The 13,840-nt window shown below is 37.5% G+C and overlaps 1 protein-coding gene across 1 annotated transcript in view; it reads left to right on the top strand.

Moving 5' to 3' along the window:
• Window positions 1-13,840, top strand: part of LOC150081937 (kelch-like protein 10) — a 103,571-nt gene that overhangs the window by 50,185 nt on the left and 39,546 nt on the right. Inside the window, exon 6 of the mRNA XM_090380373.1 lies at window positions 5,941-6,060. Coding sequence (XP_090236499.1) covers window positions 5,941-6,060 — 120 coding nt within the window. The remainder of the gene's footprint in view (window positions 1-5,940; window positions 6,061-13,840) is intronic.

Below are 13,840 nucleotides of genomic sequence, written 5' to 3'. Positions count from 1 at the left end.
AGCTGCCAGGTATTTTTCGTAGAGTTTTCGAGCATTGATCCGCCGCTCTGCAATATGCCTTGCTCCTAGGTGGTGTACGAGGGACGTGTGCTTCTTCTCCAGTTGCAAATTTTCGTTGATTATGCGACAAACGGTTGACTGGGATGCTCCCACTCTTGACACTATAGCTCTTTGGGTTTTTGGATTTTCACCGACAACGAGCGACTGCACTTTTTTAGTACTACCTCCCTCGTTCGACTTGGAGCAGGTTGCAGTTTCTTCGGTGTTTTCCGCCCACTTGCAGCAGCTTCGTGGAATTTTCCTTTGCCATTCAAAGCCTTATGGATATCGAACTTCGATACACTAAAATTTTTCGACTTGAACCTATCAATAATTTTCGCATAACTGTACCCTTCTTCGGAAAGTGCAATTATGTAACCTTCCAACCATGGGTCCAATTTCCGAGGCATGTCGACATTAAAACAACTTCTACAATTGATACACCTGTTAATAAGGTTTGGAACTGCGCCTGCGGGAAAAAAATACATTGCTGCCATACATCACAAGCAGGATTAGCGCCTCCGTAGCCAGGTGGGAAGGAGCAGCAGTGCGTATCACACGCTTCTTGATTAGACTGGGGTTCGAGCCCGTCACCACTAAATACGGAGCATGCGGAAAGGTCAGGGAATGACCACCGCACCGGAGCAATATGGCCTTAGTTGCTAATGCTCCTAAAAAAAAAAAAAAAAAAAAAAAAAAACCCAAACAAGCAGGATTAATATCAAAATCGTGGCGCCTCCGTAGCCAGGTGGGAAGAAGCAGCAGTGCGTAGCACACGCATTTTGATTAGACCGGGGTTCGAGCCCGTCACCACCAAATACGGACGATGCGGAAAGGTCAGGGAATGACCACCTCATATCCCGGAGCAATATGGCTTTAGTTGCTAATGCTCCTAAAAACCAAACAACAAACAAACAAACATCAAAATCGTTATCAAAAGGCTGAATCAACCCTCATTATAATATTGAAACACATTTTCGCATTTATTTATTTCAGGAAAGCTTTAGATATGATTTCTAGAGGAAGATTGTGGGAAATCTCGAAACAATTAAATGTCCCTAATCAATTATTAAATGCTATAATGGATATCTATCATAATAACAGAATTGCAATAAAGACTAACTCTGGTATAACTGAATGGAAATCAATAATCGTGGAGTCCGTCAAGGATGCCCAATGTCACCATGTCTGTTTAATTGTTATATAAATGCAGTAGTCAACGAATGGAAAAATAATATCAATTATGATATTAAAATTGATCGAGAAACTAAATAGAATACTTTATTATTTGCTGATGATCAAATAATAATAGCTCAGAATGAAGACGAACTTCAAAAACCAATTTTTACCTTAAACAATATTGCTAAAACATTTTGAATGGAAATTTCAAATGAAAAGACTGAAATTATGGCACTTAAAGGTAATTATCCAATCAGAAGTAAAATAGTAATAGAAAATACCATTCTGGAATAAGTAAATTCATTCAAGTACCTTGGATGTTATCTTTCTTATGTCGAAGAAAAAGATATAGAATTAAAAATTTCCAATTTTCTGATACAGTTTTAATTGACAGTATCCTAAAACCGAATAAAGTTCAAAAGCATACAAGGATAAAAGCTTATAGGGTGATAGCAAGACCCACTTTACTCTATAGAAGTGAAATTTGGACAATTAAATCAAAAGATGAGAAAAGGATTGAAAGTGCTGAAATGAAATTTATTCGCCGACATAGTGGCTATAGATTATTGGACAAGAAGAAAAGTTCTGAGATTCGTAAGAATTAGGTATTTATCTAATAATAGACAGAATCTAGAAACACAGAGGGAGATGGGATTAATTATTTGGATTAGATGCATCCAGCAAGATTACCAAAGAAGATTATGAAATATTAGCCAGTTGGAAGGAGAGATCCAGGACGTCCGAAGAAAAGATGGGCTGAAACCGCAATAGGCCATCTGGCCCAAATCGTTGAAAGGATGATAATGATGCAGTATTTCTTTATATTTTAAACATCGTAAAGTTCTTCACTGATTGGAGTTGACCGAGAGAAGATGAATCTGTGTATTTTTATGAAAGGTTTGCTTGTTGGTCATGTGTTTTTTTACCCCACTTTTCCATAGGTCACACGATTTCAAAGAGTCTGGATGATCGTTCTTGCAGTTTGGACGATGTGGAGATTTTACAATAAATTCTCTTTTTGAATGATTTTAGACCCACTGTTTGGATATGTAGCGTTATTTGGGGGTGACCAAACTTTTGGCATTTGTAATGGATTTGGAATGCATGGGCGAACTCCAAAATGTTGGTAACCTTAGACTGAGACTGGCAAATTAGTTGTGTATTGAAAGTCAGGACGTTGAGTATTGGAACTGGGGTGTCTTCTTTTCGAATAATGATTCCACTCGACAACCTGTTATTCGTCTTTCTTGCGTTTGGAATTACTAATATTATTCGACGCTGGATCGCCGGTGAGCTGAAAGATAAGAGGCAGAGATCAGTAGCTACTTTTATTCCATATTCGAATCACATCATTATGCTGCAACTGCAGGTTAACCCGGTTAATGTAAATGTGATACCAATATATGTACCTACAGCGGATAACACTGATGATGTTATTGAAGAATTCTACAGGCAATTGAAAGACATCACAAGTGACACCAAAAAAACATGAAGTAAATATCATCATGGGAGAATTTAATGCTAAATTCGGCGATGGAAAGGTTCTTGACATTGTGGGTGATTTTGGATTGGGTTTACGAAATGAGTGAGGAAATCGGCTCATACAGTTCAATCAAGAGGAGAGCATGATAATAGCAAACTCATGGTTTAAACTTCCTCCAGACGGCTCTATACGTGGAAATCCTCCAGGGACTATAGTTAGAAATCAGATTGACTTCATACTGATAAATAAGCATACTGAAGAATAGTCTAAAAGGAGCCAAAACCTACCCTGGTGCGGATGCTGATTCCTATCATAACTATCAACGCAAGGTTGAGATCCATTAGGAAAGGAATAAGACAAGCAGATTAAAAATTGTGAAAAACTCAAGGTCTCAACTGTGAAAGAAAAAATGAGTAAAGAGCTTAACATAAAATTAAACAGCAGAGTAAGAGCTGAAGATGTAAATGACGAATGGAAGGGAGTTTGGTAAGATCGTTATTACTGGAAAAGAAATTCTAAGTGATGAAAAACAACCTGCAAAAAAGCAGCGGTTGACAGAAGAGATCCTAAACCTAATGGATGAAAGAAGGAAGTTCAAAAATGGTGCTCAAACTAAATACCAGCAGATCAAAAAAATTATAAAGAGGAAAATTAAGGAAACAAAAGAAGAGTGGATGCTAGAAAAATCAACAGAGATAGCAGAATTAGAACGAAGGCATACTAATTTCATTTACATAAGAAGCTAAAAGAATTAACAGGAAATACAAACAAAAGGATGCCATGCACAATATAAAATGTCCAGAATCAATTGGTTTTAAGAGATGATGACAGAAAGAAGATGTGGGAAACTTGCATCAAGAACTTTACATTCTGTCCGGCATTGATGATGCCAGATAGGATGTAAATGTTGAAATACCTGTGGAGGAAGGCATTGAAATTCTAGTCTGAGGAAAAATATGCTCTGGGAGTGGCAAAGACTGGCAAGGCAGTTGGCCCAGATCAACCCCAATTGAAATAGTGAAACTTCTAGATGAAGAAAATCTGAATGATCTAACCAAAATGTTCAATAAAATATATCTAAATGGAACACTACCTAACGATTGGCTGAGGTCCTCGTTCATCCCTCTTCTAAAGAAGAACAACATCACCTCATGTGATGATTTTCGTCTTGTTAGTCTGATGAGCCACATGTTGCTACGGATAATCCAAAACAGGATTTACAAAAAAATGTGAATCAGTAATCTCTGACACTCAATTTGGATTCTGAAGCCGACTAGGCACAAGAGAAGCTCTCCTGGGTATAAACGTGTTATTACAAAAATGTAAACAAACCAGAAGATAATATTCATCATCTTCATAGACTTTGAAAAGACTTTCGATCGGGTACAACGTGTAAAGCTTGTAGAAGCACTTAAAAAGCTAGATCTTGATGAACGGGACATCAGACTCATCAAAGCAATCTACTGGAATCAAACAGCCACTATAAGTGTCGAAGAGAGTGAAACTGACGAGATCAATATAAAAAGAGGGGTAAGGCCGGGTTGTATTCTCTCGCCCATGCTATTTAACATCTATTTTGAAGTTATTTGCCAAAATGCATCTTGGAAAAGGAAAGAAGAAATTAAAATAAATGGTCAGCTGATAAATAACGTACGATACTGGTATATTCGCAAAAAATATAGACCTTCGATTGATTTTGGACTGTACTAACAACAAATGTAATGATATAGGTTTAAGAACAAGATCAACAAGACCAAATACATGATTGTGAGTAAATCTCCAGTAAGTCAAGTCGAGCTGTTATTGAATGGATAGTCTGGAAGCAGAAATAAAAGCAAAAATAGAGGTTGCAAGAAATGCCTTTACAAAATACAGAACAATGCTGTGTCACAAAGCTCTAGATCTGTCAATCAGACTGAAATTCGTTAGGTGCTATGTATGGTCTAGACTATTATACGGAGTTGAAACCTGGACGCTGAAAACATCAAGCATGAACAAAAAGAAGCTAAAAATATCTTGGTTAGACAGAATCACCAACATTGAAGTCTTGAAAAGAGCAGGAAGAAAACGCAAGTTGTTGAGCTTAGTGAAGAGAAGGAAAACTGCCTATCCAGGATACATCCTTAGAAATGTGAAATATAAATTTCTTGAACTAATAATAGAGGGGGAAAGAGAGGAGTGGGGAGGAGGAAGCTTTCTTGGCTGAAAAACATCTGGAACTGGAGTGGCAGATCAGCTGAGGATCTCTTTCATCTCGCGCAAACAGAAAGAGAAGTACAGCGTTGGTGAACGCCAACCTCCAATAGGAGACGGCATCAAAAGAAGAATAAGGATAAAAAAAATTATCTTAAAATACTTTGTAGTGTGGTTTTTTAATATTAAACCTCACATTGTCATAGCTAATTCCAAAAAATAAAATAAAAAATAATACTAAATAAATAAAATAAAATAACGAAAACCATTGTCATATGCTATGATTCTAAAGTTTTAGGTGGGAGTTGTATGTTCTTTCTCGTAGGTGAAACAAAAGTCAAGGATTATAATATAAAATCTCAGAGAATTACGGAGGACTGGATCTCAGGAATCTTAACTGTGAGCAATCGGTTGTTGACCACTGGAATAAGTTGCCTCTTGAAGTGGCAGAAGCAGTGCGTCTGCCTAAGTTCAGCGCGGAATTGGAATACTTAAATACATATAATTCTTGATTCACTCCTCTCTCGAACTATCACATAACAAAAGAATTTAAAAAGACAAATTTTAATTCATATTACCTTATGAGAATGGAAATTTTTTAAATATTCGGGTTTTTGTGAAGGGGGGTGGTGTATTCAACAGAAGTCGACTTCCTTGCATTCATTTGGTCTTAGTAATAAGATTGGTACTCTTTATAAATATCGTAGTTCGTGATTGGCATACATTTTTGTATAGGGTCAGAGAAACTATCTGCCTTCTTTAAGGTGTCTCCGATAAAGAATTAAATTACTTTTATTTCTTTACAATATTTAATTTTAATTTTTTTTTTTTTGGTTCCTTTTTTCTGTATGTGGAACGTGTAAGCTAATAACTGGGTTGATATGTTGTATTTCTTCATAGTATCTATAAGTGCGAAAAGAGTATACTTAAAAATAGTGATCTTTATACTGTATATATTTATGTACATATAATTCTTGATTCACTCCTCTCTCGAACTATCGCATAACAAAAAAATTTAAAAAGATATATTTTAATTCATTTTACAGTGGAACGCTATGATAACCGTCATGATCACTGGGTGGAAATCCCTCATATGTTAAGTCCACGCAGTAATTTTGCCACTGCCGTCATAGAAGATTATCTTTTTGTCATAGGAGGTTTCAATGGTAAGTGAGCAATCTGTATTTTCAGCCCTGTTTTGTTTTAATTACAAAAGTTAACATTTCAACTGTGAGATAATTAGGTAACTTAAGAACTTTTTTTATTGTTCTCATGGGTAGTACGTATAATTGCTGCCTTTCTACGTTACGTGGAAAAAGGCCCGAGTTCTAATTCCTTCAATGACGTGAGTATTTTTATCGGCTTTGTTCACAACATGGCTGAGTTAGTGTTTGAGGTTGTATGGTTTTTTCACCGGGGGATGTGTGGCAGAAGCAGTGCGTCTGTCTAAGTTCAATTACAGATAGTATACCGATGCCGCGTAGCCTTAGTTTCCTTGGTGCTTAAACGCACGAATGCATAATCCCAAAGTTCCTTACGGGCGTTCCTAGGGAATGTGGCGCCCGGGTGCCAATCGCAATTTGGAGCCCCCTCAAAAATATTTATATTTTGTACTTTTATTCATATAATGACAATTAAAAACGAAAGTAATACAATTATAATTATTGACAACGAAATTTACACAATCACAACTAATAAAAAGTATAAATTAAAAATTAATTAGAAAAAAAAAGAGAAAGGTTTACATGCAAAAGTATTATGTTTATACATATAAATCGTATAACGAAGAAGAATACAATAATATCATAGTAAATAACTGAATAATGTTTGTTGTTCTTGATTTTCTTATTGAAAAATCGTTGACAATTTCATAAATATTGAAACTGGAAACTATTTTTCAATACTAATGAGACTCAAATTTGTTAACCTTTCTTGCTTCACTATTGATCTTAAATAGGTCTTTACCATTTTAATTTGGGGAAAGAACGCTCACCATGTGCTGTGGTGACAGGAAGAGCGAGAAATATTCGTATTGCAATAGAAACATTGGGAAACATAGCAAGAAGATCGTTTGAAAAAATAAACATATGCTTTCATGTTTGGCTGTATAAAAATTGACACGTTTTCTTTTTCTTCTCACAAGTAAATAGCAATTTCTTTTAAAGAAGGATCCAACAAATTAGTTTTAAGTACGTACAATGTTTAACTTTGGTTTCTTTATGGAGAGATTGGAAACGAATAAAGGTCCGATAAAATATTAAAACTATTATGAACCTTCACTTGTTCGAATCTGTCCTCTATTTTTAATACGGTATTGTTATATTTAGTATGAAATAATAAAAATTTATTATATATGAAGCTTCAGGCGAATTTATAGATTCATAATTACGTTCATGAAGAAACATTCTTTTCATTTTTTCGTCGTCGTATAATTGAGACTTCTGTAAATCTACAAGTGTCGAAGTCTATTTGATTAGCAATAGCTGTTGCTTCATTTAATATACTTTGAAACCATCATCTGTTCTAGATTCTTTAAAATACTCACTTAATTCATGTAACAGTTTTATTATTGTTGGTACTGATGTACTTAAATTTTGCATCGATTTGCTAACATCGATATTTGATAATATATAATACCATATTACAAGAGAAGAAAAATGTTATTAATAATTTAGCGACATTTCTAGAATCATTATCACTTGAAATAAAACGGAATCCACACCTGTGAGGATCCAGTTTCCAATCAAACAGGCATGAAGAGGTCGTGCTTGTGAGAGCGCGAATTGGCCATACATTTAAGGATCTCTTTTTACTTCTAGGGGAGGATCCACCATATTGCTTGCACTATATTTCCTTACCGTTAAGCATATTCTCATTGAGCTGAGTTTGCGTATTACTATTTAGCCAGAATCGCATCTTTCAGATCGCATTTAAATTAGAATGTCTGCAACTGTGAAGATATATTTCATAGGTTGCAGAGGCCAGTTATCAGAGCTTTTTACTTACCTAAAAAAGATCAACTTATGCACTCACTTCTAAATTTATTTTACTCTATAAGTTGCTCAACACTCTAATGTAACAGACGCAATTTGGCCATAGTAGTCGGTTCGTCATTAAGCCACCTCACTCCAACAATAACATCGTGAAATTCACGCCTTATTTTTGCCTGGTGCAAAAATATATCGAAACTCGTCAGACCACATGATCTTTTAACACAGTCCAGTCTTGGCGGCATTTTTTTTTTTTTTTAATTTTATTTATTAACACACAACTGTATATACATTCTCAAGTTATCTTAATCAATTTACATACAATATTAATCAATTTATATACAATATTTATATACAGATTTATATACATGCTCTTATATATACTGTAGTCTTTCTGTACATTGATTGTGTGTGTCCTGATATGAAGGGTGGCTCCTAGACACAAGCCCATCTCCACCTTTTACTCCTGAGAAAGCTCAGAACGTCTGCAAGACAGGCCTGAAAAAAAGAGTGTTATTTCAGGCCATTTCGCCACCAGGGATTAACTAACACCTGGATCCACCATTCTCTATGTGTGCTGTAATGCACAAATCCTGCACCTACCGGAAGTAGTGCTATACTGGTAGGTGCCAGCAATCCCGCCCCCAAGGCTGCCCAAACTTGGAGGCCAGCGAAAAAAAAAAAAAATAAATAAAAATAAAATAAAAAATAAAAATAAAAATTTTCCAACTAAGAACAATGTACACTTGTTGAAAAAAAAAGCAACATTATACGATTATTTACATGCAAATAGCAAATACATACACTTACATTAACTTAACACTTAGAAACATTAACATTATCTCCACTTTAGAGTCCATCCACAAATGCAAGCCTGAATTGGGTGTCCAGGAGCAGAAGATCATCTCGCTGTAGACAAGAAACATCCTATAAAGATGACATTACACGAAGTGTTCTGTCGTCAAATGTGCAGCACTTCCCTTAATTGGTATCCTGCAATAGATTTCTTAGCTCCTGTCTTCTTTTAAAAACTTTGGCCGAGAATTCCTGAAGCAAAGCAAAGATGTCCCACCTCTGAACCAAGAGAGGTAAATTATTCTCCGTGAGGTTTGGCAACCTATTTAGTAATTCCTGCCTGTCTGAAGTATACAGTCCGCATTCAAGGATGACATGTCTCCAAGATTCCACCTCACCGCACGAACAGTAGGGGTCAGGTTCTAATCCTCTTTCAAATAGTTTGGCCCTTAAGCCATGTCCAGTGATTAAGTAACTCGTTGTCATGGTGGGAGCAAACCAAGACGACACCCTCCTGTCCATTGCAAAGCTTACGGCTGGAATGAAGCCTCTTGTAATGGTTCCATACTCACTCAAATCCCAACGTTGCTGCCAGCAATTCACAAGCTCGCCCCAAATTCTACGTTTTTCCTCCTTTATGTTGTTATTTGGATTAGAGGTGATATTCAATATTTGTAACGCCCTTCCCTTCTTTAAGTTATATACAATACCTCGGAAAATAATGTGTAAATCCAAGGGGATGGTACCTGCAATAACCTGTAAGGCATTTGTCGACACTGTCCTTGGAGCGCGTATAACTGTAAGCAACATTGTACGTTGCAGGGACAGAAGCTTGGCTTTAGTTGTAACCTTGGTAGCAGCCGCAAACCAATACCAGCACCATAATCTACAATGGGAAGAAATATCGTCTTGTAGTACAATACCAGAGTTTTTTTGGATAAACCCCATTCCTTGCGGGAAATTCTAACAACTGCAGCTACGAACTTTTTGATTTTTTCATTGATTTTAGTGACATGTACATGAAACCTGAGACGATCATCTAAAGTTAAACCCAGATATTTGGTGTTCTGTACATATGGAATTTGAGTACCATATAGGGTTACCTTTGGCGGCCTTCCATAATCGAAGTGGTGTTTAAACACCATGAAATTGGTCTTGGTGACAGAAATCTTTAGTTTATTCAAACCCGCCCATGCCACTAAATTATTCAAAACTGACTGAATTTTTTGTTCGAGAATTTGTCTTGATCCTCCCTGCACCACCGCCACCACCAAGTCATCTGCATATGCAACTTTGATGAACTCATCGCTATCCTTCGTGAGCCACTGGTCTAGCACTGCATTCCAAAAGAGAGGTCCCAAGACTGAACCCTGAGGGCATCCTCTTGAAACGGTAGTCGTGTATGATAAATGCTTTGCACATACTCTAACTTGTCGATCCTTAAAGTAAGATCTGAGGACTCTGAACAGGTAGTCATCACACTTTGCCAGTTGCAGTGACCTGAGAGCACTCTCCCACCAAAGGGAATCGAAAGCGCCCTCAAAGTCAATAAAAACAGCAAGAACATATTTGCTGTTTGCCTCCTGAATGTAAGTCAGCAGGGTTGAGATTGCGTCCTCAGTGGAACGTCCTTTTTTGAATCCAAACTGGCAATCAGAGGAGAGATTATGTTCTGTAAATAATTTAAAAATCCTTGGGGCAATCATCCTTTCAAATAATTTGCCAAGATTTGCCAATAAAGAGATTGGCCTGTATGCTCTGGGGTTTGTTTTTGGCTTTCCCGGTTTATGCAAGATTTTTAAGAGCGCAAGCTTCCATTCGAGAGGGAAAAGCCCTTCTAGCAGGCATTTATTAAATAAGTTTAATAAAATCTCAGGGAAGAATTCATAAAATTTTCCAATTACTTGATTCTCAATGAGGTCAATGCCAGGACATTTTTTATGGTTCAATTTAGCTACTGCAGCACCTAGCTCAAGCATATTAAAAATGGCAGTTTCGGTTGTCCCCTTATATTCACGATTAATGCGTCTAATTTCCGCTTGATCAGGGCTGTCCATAAACGGCAAATCTTCCGGAAATAGGCTACTCACTATCCCTTCGACTGTAGATTCCCAGTCCGAAGTTTCTTGATTCTCTCTAATTATCGTGTTGTAAATTTCACCACACAAAAGTTTATTTCTTGAAAGCTTATAGATTATACCCCAAGGGTCAGCATTTCCTGTTTCCTTCACCAGACGTTGCCAACAATTTTGCCTGCTATCAGCAATTGCTTTATGGTACCTCTTCCTCAAGTCTCTGTAATCATTTTTCAAAGCCTGAGTGTCTGCGTCCGATAGATGCCTATTCCTTTGGTATGCTTTTCGTGCTTGTTGAGTTTGTTGTCTCAATTCAGCTAGTGTCGAAGACCACCATGGGACAGAAGTTCTTCCTGTCTGTTTTCTTTTCGTCGAGTAGGCCATCGCTTGATATAAATGATATTGAACCAGAAAAACATATTCTTTTGCTGTTAAGGTGTTAATGATTACTTTGTTATCTCCATTAAAAATTGTATTCAGATATTCACGAAACTTGGTCCAGTTCACTCTGTCCATCCGAAAACGCCTTAAATCCCTTATTGTTATATTCACTTGCCTATCCTCCGGTAAAATCGAGAAGGTGATTGCTCGATGGTCACTATTAATTAGATACGGATTGACGTCCCAATTTTGCACCCTATCCACCAGATTAATGGAGGTTAAAGTAGCATCTATATTAGATTCACCATTTGTCGTCGAGAATGTATATGGTTTATTTGGCAAGTTCTTTACACAGAGATTATGATCCAAGATCAGATCAACCAACTGCTCGCCTCGAGCATCAGAAAAGCCGCTGTTCCAAAGTGTAGACTTAGCGTTGAAATCTGCTGTAATTAGTAAGTTTTTAGCTGAAAATCTGCTACATACCCTGTCAAGTCTGTGTAAGGCTGGCTGAATATCTTCTGAGGGAGGAAAATAGTGGGAAACCAGATAAAACGACTGGTCCCTGGAGGAAACCAGGATACAAACTGTGGTAGCAGAACATTCACTTGAGATAGTTGTTATTACTAGTTCACTGTTAAAGATAATTATGGCGGCCTTGGGTCGATCGTCACTTGAGGCAATAATCCTTGCCGAAATTGGATATCCTATAACTTTATACGCTGAACCCCCTACCTGAGAAGAGTAATACGGTTCTTGCAAGCATACAATATCAAACCCCAGATCATCAGCAGCTTTCCTAATCTCGTCCGCCGCTGCACGAGATCTTTGCCCATTAATCTGAAGAATTTTTATTTCGCCGTATTGCAGGTTAACACTTGTTGAATCAATTACCGTTGTATTATTCATGTCTGGTTCTTCGGTCTGTCAATTCAACAGCTTTAAGATACTCAGGGCATTTATTATCCCTGACCGAGTGATTACAATCCCTACCTCTACGTTTACAATTAACACACTGTGGTTGTTCCTCCTTGTGAATACAGTCAGAAAAAACATGGCCTCCACCCCCGCAGTGGCCACAAGATACAGCTTTATGGGAACAGAACTGCGCACTGTGACCATATCCTAGACATCTGAAGCATTTGCTTACAAGTGTAAACTTACGAAATCTATGTGACGTGAAACCTAGATAAATTTTGTCACTCTGAATCACGTGTCCCATAAGGCGTGGGCTGAAACCAATAACCCAATTGGTCACTCTGGTTCCGGTGCCAGAGTTAAATCTGAATGTAATCTCATTCTTAACTTCCTCCTGGCTAAAACCAAAGTCTTTTAAATTTTTATTAATTAAATCCTCCAAAATATCCTCCTTAGAATATTCCTTTGGGACACCGTAGATCAAAATTGTAGGATCGGACAATCTGGGTTTTTCTATTGATAATCCTGCTTTTTTTAATGCAGAAGCACTTGAGATCTTCTTGGCATCATCAGGATTTGTTGTCTCTAACAACACACCTTTATTTCTCAAAAGACGTACACCCTTGATTTTCATGTCCTTGTGATCTTTTTTAATCACTTCAGTAACTGCCTTCCTGATATCCTGGCTAGACGCCAGGGAAGATTCTGCTGAGGGCCTAAGCATTAGTATGTTTTCGGAATCAGAGATCCCACTTCCGGAATCCATCCTATCTTCACCAGCAATTGGTCTGCCCGAAGAAGCTGCCACCTCCACTGAAGACGTTAGCAGAGGAATCTCTGTTATTTCAGGAGTCTGTCTATTTCGCTTTGTCCCACCACGAACAACTTCCGTAAAAGTCTTATGAGGATGTAGATCACGTTGGATCTGTATCATCTTGTCCAAAAGACCTGCTCTGATTTCCAATTCAGATGCTTTGGTCTTAAGTCGTTCATTGTCAATTAAGATTGCGGTGGTAACTGCCTCTAGATCCGCCCATAGACTATGAATGCGGTTAGAGGCAGACTTAGTTATCTTGCTAGAATCCTTTGATAGAAACTCTCCCAGAGCTTTCCTGATTTTGGCAACCGTCGCATATACAATTGAAGCATTCAAAGACCCACCCAGGTCCAATCCCTCTGTTAGAGAAAGATCTTCAGAAGATTCTGTTGGAATCGAGTTACTATCGACAATGACCATCGGCGGCTCAGAAGCCAACGAAACAGAGGGACTCTCCACCACAATGTTTTTATCTCCTCGAGCTTGAGTAATTCTAGGAGTTTTGGGAGTTTTCTTCCCCCTGCATCCCTTTTTTTTCTTAGATGAATCCGTAGACTCTGATCCAGAAGAATTCTCAATGTCAATATCTTGTGTCAGTATCCTAACTTGGTCATGGTCCAAGTCAGTATCCATGTCAGATAAGTGTAGGCAAAAAAAAAAAAAAAAAAACCACACGACTATTGTCTATCCTCTTGTTCTAAACTTGTCTTCTCAATCCTAATAGGATACTCATTAGTACCCTAAAGGCAGAGTTATATCAATATGTCTATGTTTAATATGTATTTCACTTATCCAGCTGGATGGAAAGTGGAAGGGAAGTTCTGAAATCTTCGAAAAGCAGTGTCTAGATCTCAGTCCCTAATAGCCTGAGGGCGCCAGAAAAATTCTTGAAATTAAGTATTTTTATAAGATCCTCACCTACCAATAACGGGGTCCCAAGGACCAATAGATGAGGAGAAATATCAACTTT

This window comes from Mastigoproctus giganteus, chromosome 8 (genome assembly GCF_048544385.1).
Source record: "Mastigoproctus giganteus isolate SK-2022 chromosome 8, ASM4854438v1, whole genome shotgun sequence".
Classification (NCBI taxonomy): Eukaryota; Metazoa; Arthropoda; class Arachnida; order Uropygi; family Thelyphonidae; genus Mastigoproctus; species Mastigoproctus giganteus.
This window is presented reverse-complemented; position numbering and strand designations above follow the sequence as displayed.